Genomic DNA, 20,413 nt, shown 5'->3' with positions numbered 1-20,413 from the left:
TCCCTCCCTCCAGCCCACTTTCCTTCCTTCCTTCCTTCCAGAGGGGGTGGGGAATAGCAGAAAACAAACTCAACCACCATCACAGCAAAATATATATTTTTTTTAAAAAAAGGAGTAGAAAGATGCAGATAAGACTAACAACAGCCAGCAAGCAGAGTACTGTAAGGCAGGAGAGAAGCAAATTTATAGAAAGACTAGCCGATAACTCGCCGTTGCCCAGGTATTTATCTATCCTAAGCTTGTATTAGACAGGATTAAGACGGCCCTGATTTCAGCAATCCGGAACAAAGTTCTCCTGCTGGAGCAGAGGGTTGGACTAGAAGACCTCCAAGGTCCCTTCCAGCTGTATTATCCTATGCCCCATAGATCAGAGCTGCTAGAGACAGATGGAGTTCATTCCAAAAATTGACATCGAAGGGAAATATACCCAAGGAAGAGTCCACAGCTGCAGGAATTTTTTTTTTTAAAAAAAAGGGAAATTCAGCGAACGATTCTTTGGGAATTTATGGACTACTTGTGGCAGATAAAACCTCATTTTTATAGCTTCCACCGAGATCCTTAGAAAGCAATCTGCTGACCGCTTTCTACCCCAGTAAGAGATCTCAACGGTACTTTTTCCCTTCTCTCCTTGTGAGAAATGGGTTGATTACAGAAACCGGAAGTTCTGTCCTCTGGCTAGGAGCAATGAAATTGTGTGATGAAATCGCACCCGATTAATTGCGAGGCTGAGCGGGTGCTTTCCTTGTAAATAAAAGCGAATTTGTGATTTGGCCTCTTTCTGCCTTTCAAACAAAATATCCCTTCTGTTAGGATCAATAAATTGAACTGAACAATTAAAGGCCCCAATCAAACTCTTTTAAATGGTGACCAGGGCCATCTTTTCGGTTACAATTTGATGAAATAATTTTTCACTGCATTGTTTCAGACTGACTCTTACGACTACCAGTACTGCTGCTACTAGTCTCTTCCTCCTAATAAACATCAGGGTATAATTTATTGGTTGTTGACTCCAGGGATTTGAGTCCTAGCCAGGGGTCTAAGAATCTTAAAAGTCAAAAAACTTGGACCTCTTGTGATACTCTCTATTGGAATAAACGGAAGAATGTCCAGGAATACCTCTTTATTTGATCAAAATATGGCTGTCAGCGAAGAGGCATTACTGATTATGCTTGGACTGTATTTTAGTTGGGTTTACACATTACTCTTTGTTATAAATCTAGCGTGCCTTGCAGACGTTTCATAACCCAACTGGGTAACATTATCAGTATTAGCAGTAACCTAGTAGAGTCATAAAACATCTGCAAGAAAACCACCAAGTTCAGCATCCAGGACCCTAGACATCCTCCTCCTCCTCCTCCTCTCCACAAACCCACTCCCTTCTAGCACTGATGCTGTTACCTGGCTGGGCAAAGAAACGTCCACAAGCTCAGATCCCACAGTTTCACCCTGAGCTACGAATATCGGTGCTGGCTCCTTGATCATTTCCATCCTGCGCTATTCGTTTCCAGCCAGGGCAGTGATCGGCAAAACGTCCCCCGTACGCACAAAGATCTAAACGCATTATACCGCAACACTTTAAAACCCCACTTTGTGATACGAAAAGCTGCCAAAGACGTCTGGTGGGGAAAATCACAAAGTTGTCTGTTTTGTTTTGTTTTAAACCCTTTGGGGCACTCACATCGTTCGCTGTTTGCAAACTCCCTTCTTTAAAAAAATAAAATAAGGCCCTAACACAAGTAAATTTGTAATTGGACTTTCGCACACACACGCACACGCACACACACACCGCCCAGCTCACTTTATTCCCTTGTAAGGAGCTAGTAGAGGATTTGATTTATTTTAAGGGCTACTTTGACTAAATTCTGTAATTTCGCTAGCTGTCAAGGTGGCGTTAAGCAAAATGGGTTTCTGAACCGCTAGTCGTTTGTGTGTCCCAGGCCGGGCGTCAAGGTCCTTTTCCCCTTTCCTCGAAATTCTGTCACTCTGGATTTACTATCGGTTTCCCCCGCAGTTGAATTCTTAAGCAGCGCTGATTTAACACTCCATCAGCTGGTTGCGGCATTTATTTGAACGCACAATTTCCATATGCTCAGCTCACTTTTTCTCTCTTTTCTTTTCTTTCCCTTCCTTTCTTTTTTTCTTTCCCGCTCTCTCTTTCCTTATTTCCCTAACTGCCTACCTACCTCTCCCTCCTTCCTTCCTCTCCTTTCTTCCAATCCCTTCCTTCCTTTCCCTTCCTTCCTCTCTACTCTTTATTTCCTTCCTTCCTTCCTTCCTTCCTTCCTCCTTCTTGTTCCTTCCTTTCTTTCCACTCTTTATTTCCTTCCTTCCTCTCCACACTTTCTTTCCTTCCTTCCTTCCCTCCCTCCTTCCTACTTCTTGTTCCTTCCTTTCTTTCCACTCTTTCTTTCCTTCCTTCCTCTCCACACTTTCTTTCCTTCCTTCCTTTCTTCCCTCCCTCCTTCCTACTTCTTGTTCCTTCCTTTCTCTCCTTTCTTTCTTTCTTTCTTTCTTTCTTTCTTTCTTTCTTTCTTTCTTTCTTTCTTTCTTTCTTTCTTTCTTTCTTTCCTTTCTTTCCTTCCTTCCTTCCTTCCTTCCTTCCTTCCTTATATTTAAATATTTTACTATTGCCTAGGGAAGATTGTTCCAGGATTGTGTGCATGTTTGTACTTACAAACACACACACACACACACACGCATACCACGCTTCTTTATATTGCAATTTCAGGGGCTAAATTAACCAGGCCATTAAACGTGGCATTTTTCCACTTCTCCTCAGGAAAGGGAGAATGAAAATAATAAATAAAAAGGCCCCGTTTTTTAAATTTAAATTGGGCACAACTGTTGCTCCACCTCTCCCCCCCAAAAGCCCCCCCACCATCTAGTCTTTTTTCTTACTTCCAGCGGCCTTTCTTGAAAGGGCCCAAAGCCCTTTTAGAGGAACGAGAAGCCGTTTCAAACGTGGCTCTTTCCTTTTGGACGCTGCTGTGAAGCATGTCCCTCCACACCCCAAATTGCAACAAACCCCAAGGCTCCTTCGGTTCTCCTATGGAAAAATGCAGGCCACGTTTTCTGCGGCCCTGAAAGGAAAACGTTTAGGACCGAATAATGCACGAAGAACCTTTGGAACTAAGAAGGAAAGAAAGAAAGAAAGAAAGAAAGAAAGAAAGAAAGAAAGAAAGAGAGAAAGAAAGAAAGAAAGAAAGAAGGAAGGGAGACGGAGGCTGCCTTCGGTGGAATGTGCCTGCAGCTGGAAACAGCTGTCTGGTACAAGAACGGCTTAGGGTGGCCTTTGAGCGAAGGCGGCTTTGTTGGGCAAACTCCAAGGGACGTGATCTGCAAAACTGAGATGTTCCTGGCTGTCGGGTGGGGTGGGGTGTCCGGGCAGGAAAATTCCATGCAGCCGATGAAAGTTTTGGAAGAAAATATTAAAAAAAGAAGAAGAATTAAAATGTCTAAACCGAGGGCTTTTGGAAGAGCGGGAGGAAACCTCTGAAGAAGGACTTCAAGCTGGAACGCGTTTGAATCTCGCCATCCTGGCCTTATCATCGTAAAGGGGGGAGGAGGGGAAAAAAAGATGTTTTGAAGGAGCTTAGCACAATTCGGTGACTTTTAAAGGGCGAAAAACGGTCATAAAGTCACTCCCCCGCCCACTCCGGCGCCGTCGTAACTGTGAACGGCCACTTAAGTAAGCCGTTGTAAGTCGAGGAATGCCTATATTCAATTTTTATTTTTATTTTGCGAGTTGCCTGGAGTCCCCGAAAGTGAGCGGACTGGGGGGGCCATATCAATTCTCTATAAAATAAATTAAGAAAATTAAAAGGGCAGAAAACAAGAGCTTAAGGAAGCTGCGTTCCTCGAGGGACAACAGAAAATGACCAGAGTCAAGGAAGGAAGGAAGGAAGAAGAAGGAAGGAAGGAAGGAAGAAAGAGGAAGAAGAAGAAGAAGAGAAGAGAAGAGAGAAGAGGAGGAAGGAAGAAGAAGAAGAGAAGAAGAGAAGAGAAGGAAGAAGAAGAAGAAGAGAAGAAGAAGAAAAGAAGAAGAAAGAAGAAGAAGAGAAGAAGAGAGAAGAAGGAAGAAGAAGAAAGGGACTCCCAGAGGCTTCAGAAGGCCAGAAATGGGCCTGTTTCCAGCCTCCAGAGCCTGGGAGACCGTTTTTGCACTCCTGGAGGCTCAAGGAAAGCCTCCGGAGCCCAGGAAAGGCGAAATCAACCCCTCCCGCCATGGTGCAGGAGGCCGACTAGGCCACGCCCACCCAGCCACCGGGCAGAGAACCGGCCGCTAAATTTTTTGAAGCCCACCCGCGCTGATGACGCTGCCTAGTTGGGTTGTGAAACGTCTCCAAGCCGAGAAAGGCACCAAAGGCTCCCTAGAAAGGACGCCGGCTGCCCGGAAAAGGGAGAGTGGAGAGAATTGCAGAGAATTGAATTGGGAAAAGGGCGGTGGGGGGGCCGTTTCTGCTGCGGTTTAAGTCCCCCGCTTGTTTCTTTAAAAAAATAAAATAGAAGGGAACTTGCAACAGAGCCGTTTCTCAGAGCTCCATTTGTCACCGAGGACTTGACGTGTCAACTTTTCCCCCTCATGCCTGAGAAGGTTGCTAAAGGTTGGCGGCAACAAGGCTTAGAATGACATTTTTTATACAGGGAGTCAAGAAAAGGAAACGGCGGAGAAGGTCAGCGATTCCCGAGGGGGATCTTAGAAGAAAAGGAGAGGGAGTTGGGACAGCTTGCTTCCAAAAGGGAAGGCGCAGAATTGCCCAGTATCTGGATGAACGTAGAATTAGGTCTGGGACGTGTCCTGCCAGAGCAGGGGGCTGGAATAGAAGACCTCCAGGGTCCCTTTTCGACTCTATTATTCATCACTCCTTTCCTTCCTAAAATGCCACTTCAGTTGGGAGTTTGGTTGGACAGCTGAGGGAAAGTTTAGTTGGACGGCTCGTTGTTTATAGGTGTGGCAGCCCAGCCACCAGCTGTGCTGGCTGAGGATGATGGGAGTTATGGCGCACACACACACACACACACATACACACACACACACACCTGGAGGGTGCCAGGTTGGTAAAGGCAGAGTTATGCGCACCCGTCAGCCGTTCACAAGATTAGGCGCGAGAAGGAGAAAGTTTGATGGGCAGGGAAAACTGATAAAAGTCACCAGGCGGGAAAAGAGATAAAAGAAAAGAAGAAAAACAAAGGAAGGAAGGAAGTCTTAAAGCAATAATATTAGGAAAAAAGGAAGGAAGGAAGGAAGGAAGGAAGGAAGGAAGGAAGGAAGGAAGGAAGGAAGGAAGGAAGGAAGGAAGGAGGAAGGATAGAGAGAGAGAGAAAAAGGAAGGAAGGAAGAAGGAAATCTAAAGCCAAAGCAATCATGCTAGGAAAGAAAAAAGAAAGGAAGAAGTAAGGGAGGAGGAAGGAAGGGAGGGAAAGGAAAGGAAAGAGGAAGGAAGGAAAGAAGAAAGGAAGGAAGGGGAAGGATAGAGAGAGGGAAAGAAGGAAGGAGAGAAGGAAGGAAAGAAGAAAGGAAGGGAAGGATAGAGAGAGGGAAAGAAGGAAGGAGAGAAGGAAGAAGGGAAGGAAGGAAGGAAGGGGAAGGATAGAGAGAGGGAAAGAAGGAAGGAGAGAAGGAAGGAAAGAAGGAAGGAAGGAAGGAAGGAAGGAAGGGGAAGGATAGAGAGAGGGAAAGAAGGAAGGAGAGAAAGAAAGAAGAAAGGAAGGAAGGAAGGGGAAGGATAGAGAGGGGGAAAGAAGGAAGGAGAGAAGGAAGAAAATCTAAAGCCCCAGCCATCATGTTAGGAAGGAAAAAAAGAAAGGAAGAAGGAAGGAAAGAGGAAGGAAGGGAGGGAAGAAAGAAAAGGTGAACAAAAGGGGTGGCTCGATGGGGAGGAGGAAGATGCCGGGGAGCGGGGGGGTGTGTGTGTGTCGGGAGCCGAGCAGAGGACCATTCATCCTGGCTAACGACTTGTTCATTATGAGTGATGACGGATAAAGACTTCTCACGCTGAGATGAAATCAAGATTTATATGCATTGTTTCCCCTCTCAACTAGTGGGAAGATCATCATCATCTAATTCCATCTCCGCGGTCAGCGATGGGCATCCGGAGAGCGGCGTTATCAAACGGCGCAGTCAGCTGGCGAGAGCCACGACGTGGGGCTGGCACATCTGGACAGGGCTTGCCAGCAGCCCAGGGTGAACGATGGCGCTTGGCTGGGGGCCAACTCCTCCTCCTCCTCCTTCCCTTCCCCCCTCCCCCCGCACCTTTCCCCTTTAAAATAAATAAATAAATCCGATTTTCATTGCTCCGTTCGATTGCTCTCTGCTCGCCATTTTTTACAGCTCTTATCATTCTTCCCCTCCCCGAATGCGGCCTTGAGACAGCTCATCCGTGTCCTTTCGGTGGGTGTTATCTCTCCTAACTTTTATTAAAACTTCAGCTTTCATCTGGAGATAGCTAATTAAATCGGGTGACAGATTATAGACTCGTTTGGGGAAGGAGCGGAAGGGGTGGTTGGTTGGGTGGGCTGCGTTGATCTCTTTCCCCGCTTTCCTAAACAGAAGCCTGGGTTCTTTCTTTCAGTGGAGTTAAAAACTAAACTGGTCCGGAGTGTGTGTGTGTGTGTGTGTGTGTGTGTGTGAGAGAGAGAGAGAGAGAGAGAGAGGAAAAAAAAGCAAAAAAAAAAAGACAAAGCTTTCATTCATTTAACTGAGACAAGATGCTTATCTCTATTGAGTCTATAGATAGGTTTATATTAAAGTTCTTTGTGGTGGGCGATTCAAAAGCCGGTGCCATTTCTCACCGTAATTATTTCTACATGTCAAGACAGATTTTCTCGGCTCGGTGGGGGCTTTAAGGCTGTACAGGCCTCTCGGAGCCAAAGGACTTTCTTGACAATTAAAAGCAAGAAGATCTAAAAGGGTTTTTTTTTTGTTATAATTATATACTTTAGTCATTAAATATGAAACTCAGTCAACTGAACATTTTAAAATGTATCTCAAATATTATTTAATGACAATGATGGTTGATACGGGTTTGCTGTTTACTATTATTATTATTATTATTATTATACACAAAAAACAACAGTGTACACAGCAAACGAGATAACTATGCTGAGTTTCATATCACAAATCACTAGTTGAACACTTCCCAAGCATTGTTGTTGTTGTTGTTGTTGTTGTTATTATTATTATTATTATTTCTCCTTTTCAAAAACAAGGAACACGTAGCCAGATGGGGCTGCAAGGACGCAGAGGGAGAAGTTTGGAAAAGGCTGAATGAGATGGTGGAAAGAAGTGTATTTACTTGACCTACAGCCACCATTCCTGCTGCTAAGCGGAGATGGTCCTTAAGTGAATTTTGCCCCATTTTATGACCTGCTAAGTAAATTGGGTGCACATGTGAGAATCAATCAGGGTAGGTTGCCTTTTGGGGGCAAAACACGGGTTTGACAAAACAGCTCCATCTCAATAGCCGGCCGCTCTGAGTGCAAAGACGGAAATACTGAAATTGCAAAACACGTTTGCCGAAACGGTTCAATCCATCCGCTTTGGAAGACTCCGAGCCCAAAGCAAAAAATCCAGATAGAATCGTCTCCAAGTTGGAGCGAAATCTTCTGGGTCTTTTTGACCTGGGACAAAATGCAGCCCTTTTTGAAGCATCCTCTTTCAAGTTGGGAACGTTGGCCGATTCAACCCTGGAAAAAGGGGAGGCTTGCGGCAAAATACCTAGGCGTCAGGGAGACATTTTTTGGGGAGGAACCGTCGGGATAAAACATTCAAGCTGTTTCCATGTTTATTCCAAAGGAACGAAGCCAGCTGGGAAGAGGAGCCGGATGGAACACTTCAAAACGAGAGAAAACGTTCCCTCTCTTTTTTTATGTGCTAGCCTAAGTCGGAATGAAAGGTAGATTTTCGACGTTGGTTTTTTCGTTATATAAGGGATGGGACGATAGGGAAGAAGCCTCCAAAAATGGCTCAGGTACCCACGATTCCTCACTCCTCCTCGCCTTATTGAATGCTTTGTGGGCATACAGACAGTTCATTTAGCGACGTCATGCTGCCAAGGGTTTGAATTCTTGATCGTGGGGATATTGCCAAGGTCATAACCAGAGGTGGGATTCAACTGGTATAAACCAGCCAGTTCGGTGAGCGTGTGCTTCATTCAAACCAGTCCTGAATCCCCACTCCTGGTCATTACCGTGAAAAGTGGTCGTCAGTTAAATTTTTCGGTGCCGTTATTAACGTTGAATGGTCCCTAAATGAACCGTTGTGAGTCAAGGAACGGCCTGTAATTTAAATAAAATAAAATAAAACCAAACAGGAAGACAATAGGTGACAGAGCTCCAGATTTACAGCCCAAATCCATTTCTCCTTCCTACTTTTTTTTTCTTTGCAATCATTCCTAGACTACTTTTTTTGGATGGGGTGGGGGGTGTTGTTTGTTTCCAAAATAAGCAAAGTGCAAAATATAAAAACTGGCGAGGAGAAGATGAGCCGGGCGGAGGCGAGATGGGCAGCCAACAGATGTAATAAATAAAAGCAATTAAAAACACCTCGAATGCCTGCTTCTTGCCCAAGGACTTAAAAGGGCTAAGCTGCCACAACGGCATTGCTAAGAGAGGTCACTGGGTGCATTGTCACAAAAAAAACCCCCCAAACAAACACAATATTTGAAAGAGATCAGAGTGGGGGGAGGGGGCGGCCATGAAATGCACTGCCCTCCCTCCAAAACAATAACAATATTATTATTATTATTCTTATAGTGCAAACAAAAGTGTAGCCAGAGGTCTCGTCCCCACCTGAGCCTCGCTGCGACCCTTTCCTTCGCTTCAGAGCCTTCTGCAAAATGTCCTTCATGGTAACCTTCAGGCTCTCCACCTGGATCAGGGAGAATCCATGCGCGGCGTTTCTGCAATGGCAGGAGAGAGAGAGAGAGGGGGGGGAGAGGAGTTGAGGGGCACAAAGTGGTTCGCGCAGGCAAGAATTGTACATGGAACAAACAAGAGTACGGAGTACAATAGAGTAGAACCAAAAATACAGGATAGGATTAGGATAGAAGAGAAGAGAATAGGAATAGGAGAGAATGGAGAACGGAAAGAAAATAAGGACTAGAATAGAATAAGGACTAGAATAGAATAAGGACTAGAACAGAACAGAATAAGGACTAGAATAGAACAGAATAAAGAATAGAATAGAATAAGGACTAGAATAAAATAAGGACTAGAATAGAATAAGGAATAGAGCAGAATCAGGACTAGAATAGAACAGAATAAAGAATAGAATAGAATAAGGACTAGAATAAAATAAGGACTAGAATAGAATAAGGAATAGAACAGAATCAGGACTAGAATAGAACAGAATAAAGAATAGAATAGAATAAGGACTGGAATAAAATAAGGACTAGAATAGAACAGAATAAAGAATAGAATAAGGAAAAGAATAGAATAAGGACTAGAACATAATAAAGAACAGAATAGAACAGAGCAGAATAGAATACGAATAATAGGGTTGGAAGGGACCTTAGAGGTCAACTAGTCCAACCCCTAGCTCAAGCAGGAGACCCTCTACCATTCTGGACAATTATTGTCCAGTCTCCTCTTGAAAACCTCCGGGGATGGAGCCCCCACATGCTCCTGAATTTGTAGTTTTGAAGAACTGCTGAAGCCAAGCGAGCCTCTCGCTTGAAAAAAAAAAAGCTTTGGCCTGTCCCCATTTTATTTATTCACTTGATCTCCTGCACCCCATTTCGTAGGTAGGATTCTTGGGGTGGGGGTGGGGGGAACTTGTGAGGGATCCGAAAAAAATTTTTCCTAGTTCTGCGGAGGGCAGGTTTGGGGGTGTCAGGGGAGGCCGTGCTTCAATTCCACGCTGCAAATTTGACGTGGCTCAGCTTGGAGTTCAGGAGGCTTCGGGGAAATGGGGCAGATTCAATCCGGAGCAATTAATGCTCTTTGGCTGTTAGAGGCAATGCTGTTTGTTTGGATTGACCCCGGAACCCCTTTTGCGTCTCTTGGAATGGAATCGAAACCCTCCTAATTAAGGGCATTGCCAAAGACGGCCGATTTGGATTGTAACCCTGGCAATGCGCGGGGGCCAGGCGATGCTCGCTGTCAAAACAAGGCGAGTGTTACAACAGCCCTGTGGATTATTGCCCTGGGTCCTTTCCCAGGCCAGAGTAGTCCGTCCCCCCACCGCCACCCCAGCTGCCTTCTCCTTCTCACTTTCCAGACATGACGGAAAGAAAATTAGAGTCCCTAAACTTCTCCGTTGCATAAGGCTAGGTTGCTCTGACTGGATGGTGGGGAAGGGAAAGATTTATTACTCCTTGCAGACGGCTGGTCACTGGCATCCTTTTTTAGAGAGTCGTCGAGGCCACTTGGAGGTTTGTTCTGTGTCCTCAGGGTCACCTGAGTGGTGCAAATTGGTACGGAACGGCTGAAAGATCTGTGTTGCATCCATCAGCATTTAAAAGGCTCTTTGGAAGGAAGCAAAATCCACATTTTGGACAGAGAGGACCGCTGGTTTGAAAGGGGGACGGGGGGGATACGACTTTGGGTATCTCCAGTCTACTACACGGTCCTTTCAGCCCTTCCAAGGAGGCTCCACACCCATTGGCACCAACTCAGGGGACCCTGAGAACACAGGCAAACCTCCAAGTGGCCTCAGCGACCCCCTCAGAGGAGGCCAATTCTTTCAGAGCAAAGCTTGCACCTTCAAAGCCGCACCAGGGAAGAAAAATAGGATTAGGCAAGATGTATGAGATAGGGACCCAGAAGTAACTTTCAGACGTTCCAAGAGCACCTCTGCTAATCTGCCTCATCTATTTTAGATGGTTATTCCCGGCTTGTTTAGATTGCATTTTGCAATTACTGCTTTTTGGGGGGTTTTAAATCTAAGCTTATCTAAAAACCTCAGTAGATGAACAGGATAGAAATGACAAATTATTATCATTAGTTACCTCCCTTTCGTGAAACCTGCAAGGGGTCTTAGCTATTTCCTTGGTGACAGACTTGCTTAACAATAAGGAACTCAGGATGGGCTGCCCAGCTCTGGTCCAGAACAAACAGAAAGTAATGTATGTTTCTTTCCAACTTTTCCACCACAGAAGAGGTTCAAATGTCTTTCGAAGCAATGAAGGACAGTATTTGTAGCTTGGGGTTGAAATGAAGGGGCCTCGGCGCTCTCTGAACTTGGTGGCTTTCTTGCAGACGTTTCATTACCCAACTAGGTCACATCAGCAGCATCAGAAGGAAATGGGGTATGTGGAGAGGAGGAGGAGGAGGAGGGGGAGGAGGAAGAGGAGGAGGAGGAGAAGTGGGAGGAGGATGAAGAGGAGGAGGAGGAGGACTATAATAGTCCTTGGTGCTCTCGTAGCTTAGCTGTTTTCTTGCAGACGTTTCATTACCCAACTAGGTCACATCATCAGTACTAGAAGGAAGTGGGGTATGAGGACGGGGGGGGGGAGGAGGAGGAGGAGGAGGAGGAGGAGGACAACGACTGTGGGATCTTTGGCGCTCTCTGAACTTAAGGTTTTTTTTGCAGACCTTTCATTATGCAAACTAGCTAGCATCATCAGTGTTAGAACTGATCACTAGCCCTGATGATGTTACCTAGCTGGGTAATGAAATGTCTGCAAGAAAACAACCCAGCTCAGAGATCACCAAGAACCCCACAGTCCTCCTCCTCCTCTGCCTCTTCCTCCTCCTCCACTCCTCCTCCTCCTCCACTCCCCAAATCCCATTCTCTTCTAACACTGATGGTGTTACCTAGCTGGGTCATGAAATGTCTGCCAGAAAACAACCCAGCTCAGAGAGCACCCAGGGCCCCTCATCTTTCAAACTACACCTGAAAGAGAATCGTTAGAGAGCTTTCATTCAAAAGATAGGTAAGACACCCCTCCACTGAGGGAAGGCATCTTGTAAGGATGCGCATCTTTCAATTTTTGTATATTTTGGCACCGAGCAGCGAGGAACTATCGGTTATCAGAGCTAAAAAAGGCCAGGACATGTTAAAGCATCTTTTGCAATCTGGGTCCTTGCAAAAACGGGATTCTCCAGACAAACAATCTTGGGAACGGTCCATAATTCCCCAACGGACAATCTTTAGATGGATAAAGAAAAGACCTTCGCTGGCCAGACGTGTTCTCTCATCTTCTTGTCCCAAGTGGCTTTTTTTCCACCAGCAAAACGGAGCCAGAACTGGAAAGTTCTGGCTTGCACCCTTTAACAATTGAGCAACCGAGGAAATAGTGGGATCTCCTCCCGTCTTGTAAGTACAAAGCTGTTATGACAACCAAGGAGCATTTGGCCCCCTTTGCAAGAAGTTGGCTAAAAGTTTCGTCTTTAAGCTGCCGTTATACAAATTCTCAAAGGGACGGGAAAAAAAAAAATTCCAGAAGGCGAGGAAGCTTCACTCTCCATAACTGTTCAGAAATGGAAAGGACCAGATGTCCGGAAAAGTGTAGAAAAACAAGCATCAACGCAAAACAAAACCCTTCGTACCTGGTCCATAGACGTAAGATTTCACAGCTCAACTTATTCCTTCGATAGCAAGGAAATCTACACTGGCCCAATAGGTTCACGCCGAGAAAGGTTTTTTTTTGATGATTTATAGACTCGTTAATCTGCTGGGAACTTTCCCTTTGACGCAGCCCCTTTGCCTGGAGAAAGTTAATGGGACAGGAAACCCCCCTCCCCAATTCCTCTCTTATTTTAATAGACGGCAAAGTTTTTCTGGCTTCGGTTTCAAGCTAAACCTTTTTCCTTGACATTTAAGACAGCCGTGCGAGGGCAAAGTCGGAGAAGGGCAAGAATACTCGAAAGAGATATTATTATTTTTGCTGGTGCTCTCTTGGCCCAACCCCAAAATAAATGTTAAGAAAACGGAGTCCAGGTGAAGAGGGAAACTGTGGTTACCAGAAGGAGGAGGAAGAAGAGGAGGAGGAGGAGGAGGAGGAGGAGGAGGAGGAGGAGGAGGAGAAGAAGAAGAAGAAGAAGAAGAAGAAGAAGAAGAAGAAGAAGAAGAAGAAGAAGAAGAAGAAGAAGAAGAAGAAGAAGAAGAAGGAGAAGCTTAGTTGAACAGAAGAAGAACAGAATGGGGGAGTTGAACGAACTTTTTTGGCTCTTTTAACAGACTTTTCTTCCCTCTTGTCTCCATCCCGTCACCCTCAGTTCTAGGATAAACAACCTCCCTCCATCTTCAGAGCAAAACCTGCCTCTCCGCTCCACCCCTACCCAAAAGCTGACAAATTAATTGCTCCAATCCCTCCATTACTGAATCATGTCTGAACGTCAGCCATCCTTTACCTCAGACCCTGGAGCCCATCCCAGAACCAATCTTTAAAAGTTTATTTTACTGATCAAAGCAATAATATTATACGTGGGTTTTTTTGTGTTTTTTTTTAAAGGAAAGCAAAGGGCAGGCTAAAGAGCCGGAGGGGGGTTAGAGGGAGAGAGAGAGAGAGAGAGAGAGAGAGAGAAAAGAGGGAAGGAAAAAGCTCTGCGTTTGACTATATTTAGTGGAACTATTCAAGTAAGTGAGGATTTGGCAAGGGCTCCCGAGTGGATCGCGCAGCCCAAACTGAGATGCTTATTCTGGACTGGAGCCAGGCAGGGCTGCAAAATGGGCTATTCGGAGTTGAGGGTTGACAGGCAGAGTTTGGAGAAGGGAGAAGAGGAGGAGGAGGAGGAGGAGGAGGAGGAGGAGGAGGAGGAGGAGGAGGAGGAGGAGGAGGAGGAGGAGGAGGAGGAGGAGGAGGAGGAGGAGGAAAGAATGAGGGAGGACGAGGAGATCTTCAGGAAAAAAAAAATACTTCAGAACATTTGGGTTCTGTATGAATTCCTGGGGAAAACGCAGATGACATATTGTCTCCTGTAGCTGGAATCCTCTCCAAAGGCATTTCTTCACTTGGGACCTTCTCTAGTTACCGGTGGTGCCGCCTTGACATTTGAAGGAGATGCCCCACTGGGGGAAGAAGGAATCTCCCAAATGTTGGGTGGGCCCCCAAGGGGTGATGACCGCATTTAGACCGATGGATAGAAATAGAATAGAAAGAGAAATAGGATAGAACAGAACAGAACAGAATTCTTTATTGCCCTTGTCCTTGGACACACAAGGAATCTGTTTTGGTGCAAATGCTCTCGAGATACATGAAGAGAAGGTTTATGACTCAGGGTTGGATGGTTGGGGTCCTCGAGCTCGGTTGAAGGTTGGTTCTTTGCAGATGTTTCATGACTCAACTAGGGTACATCATCAGTCGGAGAAGTGAGGGGTGTTTATGGAGACGATGGGGAAGGAGGAGGAGGAGGAGAAGGGGAAGAAGAAGAAGAAGGGAAGAAGGGAAGAAGAAGAAGAAGAAGAAGAAGAAGAAGAAGAAGAAGAAGAAGAAGAAGAAGAAGAAGAAGAAGAAGAAGAAGAAGAAGAAGAAGAAGAAGAAGAAGAAGAAGAAGAAGAAGAAGAAAAGAAAGAAGATGAAGGAGGACACAAAATAACAGAATGGGTTTTCAGGGAGGAGGAGGAGGAGGAGGAGGAGGAGGAGGAGGAGGAGGAGGAGGAGGAGGAGGAGGAGGAGGAGGAAGATGACTGTGGCATCCTTGGTGCTCTCTGAGCTTGGCCAACCTGCCCCTGACAAGCAAATTCAATGGGGTCTGAGGAAGCCGGATTTGCTTAATGACGCCGTGAATCCCTCAAGAACTGCAATGATTGGCTTAACAACCTCGGCGAAAAAGCATCGTAAGATCAGGAGCAACTCAACCCAGTTAGCAAAAGCCTTGCTCAGCCAAGGGAAGCCCGCTTCCCAAATTGTGGCCGTAAGTGGGTGTGTGTGTGTGGAATTTCCTGTACCACGAGTGCCAATGGAGCCAGGCCATTCAGGAGGATGGTATTTGGGGGAAGGGGCTGAGGGTGTTAACATGGCCACCGTCCCCCGTTCCCCCTCCCCTCCTTAAAAAAATAAAAAAAACTGGCTTGCCTCTTCACTCTCTTTCCTCCCCATCATTTCACACACACACAAAAAAAGCATACCTGGGTGACAAGGTTAAATCAAGCAGAGTAAAATCCCCGGCACTTATCATCCACCGGCGTTTCCTGATAAATTGTGTGGTAGGGGAATAAAGGATTACCGTCTGTATTTTTTCATTACCCTTTTCTTTTGTTACCGAATACATAAATCCATTGTGGCACAATGTAATATGTATCATCGGGCTACACCTGTGGACACTTCAGAGCGGCTGCCATGTCTCTGCCGTCAGGAGTGATGAGTGAAACCCCCTTGCCCTCCCCCACGCTCACCCCCGGTGAATGTTAATGATAGTGATCATTCTCAGGTAACGCGGCTCTCCATCTTCTCTTCCGAGCCTCCACGCGGAAGCCCGGGTGGCAAGAGGGGAAAGGAAGGGGAGAAGAGGAAGGAATAAGGGAGGCTGAGAGGGAGGGAGGGGCAGGGAGATAGGTAGGTAAGTAGAGAGATAGATAAATAGATAGATAAGGTAGGCAGGCAAGCAGATGAGAGAGAGAGAGAGAGAAAGAGAAGGAGAGAGAAGAGACAGGTAGAGAGAAAGAAAGGTAGATGATGGATGGATGGATAGATAGATAAAGGCAGGCAGGCTGATAGAGATGATAAAAAGATAGAGAATGAGAAAGAGAGAAATGGAGAAAGAGACAGACAGACAGACAGACAGAAAGATGGATGGATAGATGGATGGATAGACAGATACAGGCAGGCAGATAGATGTTAAAGGGATAGAGAATGAGAAAGAGAGAAATGGAGAGAGAGAAGAGACAGGCAGACAGAAAGATGGATAGATGGATGGATGGACAGACAGACAGATAGATAGATAGATAAGGCAGGCAGGTAGATGATAGAGAAAGTGAGAAAGAGAGAAATAGAAAGAGAGGAGAGTGAGAGACAGAAAGAAGGATAGATTATAGATAGAGACAATGACAAAAAAAGAGGAGAGAGAAAATGAATGAACCCACCCATAAATCCATTAAGGGGGGGAGAAGAGAGAGAAATAAATAATTTTTTCTTCAATTGCCCAAGGAGATCCTTGTCTGAGGAAGCTAAGAGATCCTTGTCTGAAGGAGCTAGCAGATCGGCTGACCTCTAAAAGAGGAGAACAATCCAGTGGTGGAGATTTTTGACGATATCTTCTCTAATAAAATCTTGGTGAACGAACTTAGGAAGAGCTTGTTTTTGGGAGTGGGGGAGCCAACGGAGAGGCGAGGGTATTGTAGATAAGGAGCCTCTCTCCAGGACTCCTCTTGGGGAGAAAACCCCCACCTCCTCCCCACAGATGAAATGGGGAGAGGGGGAGAAGTAGACCTGGCCCCCCAAGCTCGGGCCAGGAGGCCTTCCTTTTCTGAGCCTGGCGGGCCTTTTCAAAAGCCCTCAGCTCTGGGGAGACGAATGGCCCCGCTCAAAGCTGGGATGGCCGCCCTCTGTCTTCTCCTTGCATAACTTTGCCAGAGTCCTTGGGACTTGCCAAAATCCGGTTACGCCTGCTTAGCTCTCTCGAGTGATGGTGCCAAAAGAGAAAATAAGACACAGATGTATTTCAGCGCTTGGCGATGCCAGGCAGAGAGACAGCTAATAGCTTCATTTCCACCCTCCCCTACCAGCTGGGCACAGGTGGGGGTACGTGGGGGATAATGAGGTGACTTTTCCTAATCAAACTCAATTATTTAACACTCTCCATAACGGGCAAAGAAGTTCAACCTATGGAAAGGCTCGGAGACGGGCCTCTTTCAACCGCCGGTGGCAAGTAGACGCCAACGATGGCGGAGATGCTGGAAGGGTGATTTGGGCGCGATCTTTCGAGTGGGCGAAGTCTAGCTGCCTCCTTCACCTCTGCCTGCTAACCCCGTGCTACCATGTTTTGTTTTGTTTTGTTAAAAAAATTCTCTGTACGTTGCTAAGAACCGAAGACGAGGATCTTCTCGGGCGGCAAACAGCCAGGAGTATTTGTAGAGTTCAAAGCAAAGAATTGGCTATTGCTATCCGGAGATAAGAATTCTGCTCAACGAATGGTCAAAATTAAACCGGTGCCGGGCTCAATGGAATACGCACGGATGGATTTGGGGCTCTGGTGACAACACAATGATTCCAAACTGATGACATGTTTAACTCCGCCTTCCAGCTCAGCATGCTCCTCTCCTGTGGATCTGATGTAATGTGGTATGCTCTAATAGGCCGGATTTTTAGCTTCTGGGATTCATAGTGGCCACAGGGCTGGAGGTGATGGGTGTGTGTCTGCATTACAGGAGCCTCTGTGGCACAGCGGTTAGAGTGCAGTACTGCAAGCTACTTCTGCTGCAGCCACCTGCCTACAATTTGGCAGTTCAAATCCCACCAGGCTCAAGGTCGACTCAGCCTTCCCTCCTTCCGAGGTGGATAAAATGAGGGCCTAAATTGTTGAGGGCCAGAGGCTGACTCTGTAAACCGCTTAGAGAGGGCTGGAAAGCACTATAAAGTGGTATATAAGTCTAAGTGCTATCGCTATTGCTATTCAAACTGTCTCCAGAAACATATTTCCTGGCCCATATCAATGCCTTTCCTTTCCTTTCCTCACATAGCTGTCCATCTCACAAACATCTGAACAATGAAGTAAAGTCAGAGAAAAGGAACAGAAAAGAACTGATTTCACATATAAATTTCCCGGGCTTGTAAGGGGATGATTGCAAGCTAAAACCCTCGACAAAGGCCTGGATGCCAGATAAATTGCGTTGCGCAACCACGTTTCTTCAATACTACGAGGAGGATCCTTGCATTGGTCTTTCATTATTGTTCCTGCACGACCTTGTGCATAAGAAGAACAACATAGCATCCTATTCTTATTATATAATCTCAAAATCTTATAGCGGTCAGTTAATCAATCAATCAATACGAGAAGGAAGAGACTTACATTCGGACAAAGAGAGACTGCTTGGCCACCAAGCCTGGCGATGAATACTTCTCGACCAAGGCCAGAGTACTGAAGCCGAACTTGTGAATGGGTTCATTGCAATCCAAGGGTGGGAAATCCGTGTCAACTTCCCCATCGTCTTCGGCAATATGGAGGCAGTAAGCACTGACGTTGTCGCTGGAAGGAACCGGGAGAAAGAGAAGTTGGGAGGCCCACAGAAAAAAAAGAAAGAAATTCCAAATCCATGTTTATGAATCAGTGATTGTGATTTCCCCGTAGATGTTTACCAAATAGATATTTTAATCTTCAAGACAAAACAAAACCCTTCGAATATTTGGGAATACAGAAGAGGCGACCGTTGTCAGGTTGGTTAGGTCAGGGGTCTCCAACCTTGGCAACTTTTAAGACTTGTGGACTTCAACTCCCAGAATTCCTCAGCCAGCAAAGAGTTGAAGTCCACAAGTCTTAAAAGTTGCCAAGGTTGGAGACCCCTGGTTTAGGTGGCAGAATTTTTAATCCCCTTGTGAACTCGAATTCCCCTTCTTCTCCCTTGTTCAGTTTGACAAGTCCAAGTTGAAGTTTTCTCTGTCTGTCTGACTGATGCGGAAATTAATTAATAGTCAGGCGCATGTTAATTGTTTAATTGGCCGCTTGATCTATATGGATCATTTCTGGAAAGGAGCATTAAGCGAGTTGATTTACAAAGTTTATTGATTGGATGTGACAGTGAATTATTTTGCCGACTCTCTGATTTGCTATTTTCCCCAATTAATTCGCATAACTTGGGTGGGTAACTTAGTTCACCACCAGGCGTGCATATCCCAGATAATTCATCCTTAAGCTATCATTTATTGTATGTTAGAGAGAGGTAATAACAACCCCTCTCAAGTTTCTCTATCTTATGGTGTCTCTTCAGTGGACAGGTAACCAGAAAGTGCAGGGTCTTGGAATACAACTACTCCTTGACTTACGACCGTTTGTTTAATGAGTGTTCCAAGTTAAAACGGCATTGGTGACTTATGGTTTTCACGTGGCCATGGGGTCCTTGGTGTTCTTCACGCTTGGGGGTTTTCTTGCAGACATTTCATGGCAGACCCTATACCCGTGATGCCAAACCTATGGCACAAGTGCCACAGGTGGCACGCAGAGCCATTTGGCCGGCCCGCGAGCCGCAGGCAAGCTTACCTCACTGCACACGCGTGTGACTCACAGCTGATTTTTGGCCTGTTGGAGGCCTTTTTCAGCCTCCCGGAGGCTTGAGGAAAGCCTCTGCAGCCCGAAAAATAGGCCCATTTGTCACTTCCTGTATTTCCGGAAATACCGGAAGTGACGAAACGGGCCTATTTTTCGGGCTACAGAGGCTTTCCTCAAGTCACTGTTTTCAGTGCCATTATAACTTTGAATGGTCTCTAAATGAACTGCTGTAAATCAAGGATTGCCTGTACAAAATTTCTTTGCTTGCAAAAAGCGCCCCTAAATACCGTTAAGATTAGAAATGGGGGAATCCCTTCTGCAGATCAATGACTGACAGCTGTCATAGAAAGCTAAACCATTCTGCTCACTGCTCACACGAGAATCTTTCCTTCCTTGCGGGATTAGGCCTGTAAAGTGGGAAATGCTTTCTTCCGACAAACCGTTCTCCGAATTGCTGCTCAGAAAATGAACATACGGTTCGGGAGAACCGGTGCAAACTGGCAGCAGCCCACCTCTGGGTGGGACTCTTGCAAAGGTGTAGCTGCTTTGCCGAGAAGTTCTCCAAGCCGATTAAAAGGCAGGCGAAATTTAAGCAAGCGGGAATCAGGCAGGCCCGAAAAGAAATCTCGGGGGTCAAGTTCTTCAGATTTGAGCAGCTGAGGAAGGAGAAGCAGGCTCCTCGCTACGTGGGGATTTAGGGAAAGGAGGCGGCTGTTTCACTCCCACCTGCCAGGAAAGGGGGCTCCAACCCTCAGGGGGGTGAAAACGCTACCTGTGTATGTGATACGACGACGGGGAAGCGATTTGTCTTTTTTAAAAACAAACAAACAAGACACCTCCTCTCTTCCCCCCACCCCCACCGCTCCATCCCCCCCCCAAAAAGGGACGGCATCTCGAAATGATGATTCATTTATGCAACACCGGGCTTCACAGGCTTGTCATTACACAGTACCCGGTAATTTAATTGAAAGAGAAATAGATATAGATGTACGCAGAGCTTGGAAGGAAATATTGATAAATGGGGAAGTGTTGTGGTGAGACTTATCTGGTGTGTGTGTGTGTGTGTGTGTGTGTGTGTGTGTGTGTATTCTTCTGTTCAATCGTGTCTGATTCTCAGAAACTCTCTGTGGCAGCTGCCTTACACTCTGGACAAGTCCCTACAGTTTTCTTGGCAAGGTTTTTCAGAAGGAGTATGCTGTTTCTGTCTATCTATCTGTCTTCCTGCCTGCCTGTCTTATCTATCTATCTATCTATCTATCTATCTATCTATCTATCTATCTATCTATCTATCTATCTATCTATCTATCTATCTATCTATCTATCTATC

General features: G+C 45.8%; 1 protein-coding gene across 7 annotated transcripts in view; it reads right to left on the bottom strand.

The window, feature by feature from the left end:
• Positions 1-20,413, bottom strand: part of MAPKAP1 (MAPK associated protein 1) — an 81,224-nt gene that overhangs the window by 25,815 nt on the left and 34,996 nt on the right. For all 7 annotated transcript variants that reach the window (XM_087914616.1, XM_087914623.1, XM_087914620.1 and 4 more), the window contains 2 exons: positions 17,893-18,069; positions 8,791-8,900 (listed from right to left, as the gene is read on the bottom strand). In XM_087914616.1, coding sequence (XP_087770742.1) covers positions 8,791-8,900; positions 17,893-18,069 — 287 coding nt within the window. The remainder of the gene's footprint in view (positions 1-8,790; positions 8,901-17,892; positions 18,070-20,413) is intronic.

The sequence above is a fragment of the Pseudonaja textilis genome, chromosome 17, assembly GCF_049901715.1.
Source record: "Pseudonaja textilis isolate UNSWEBS1 chromosome 17, rPseTex1.2, whole genome shotgun sequence".
In the NCBI taxonomy this organism is placed as follows: Eukaryota; Metazoa; Chordata; class Lepidosauria; order Squamata; family Elapidae; genus Pseudonaja; species Pseudonaja textilis.
The sequence above is the reverse complement of the archived record's forward strand: the minus strand, read 5'-3'. Positions and strand labels throughout refer to the sequence as shown.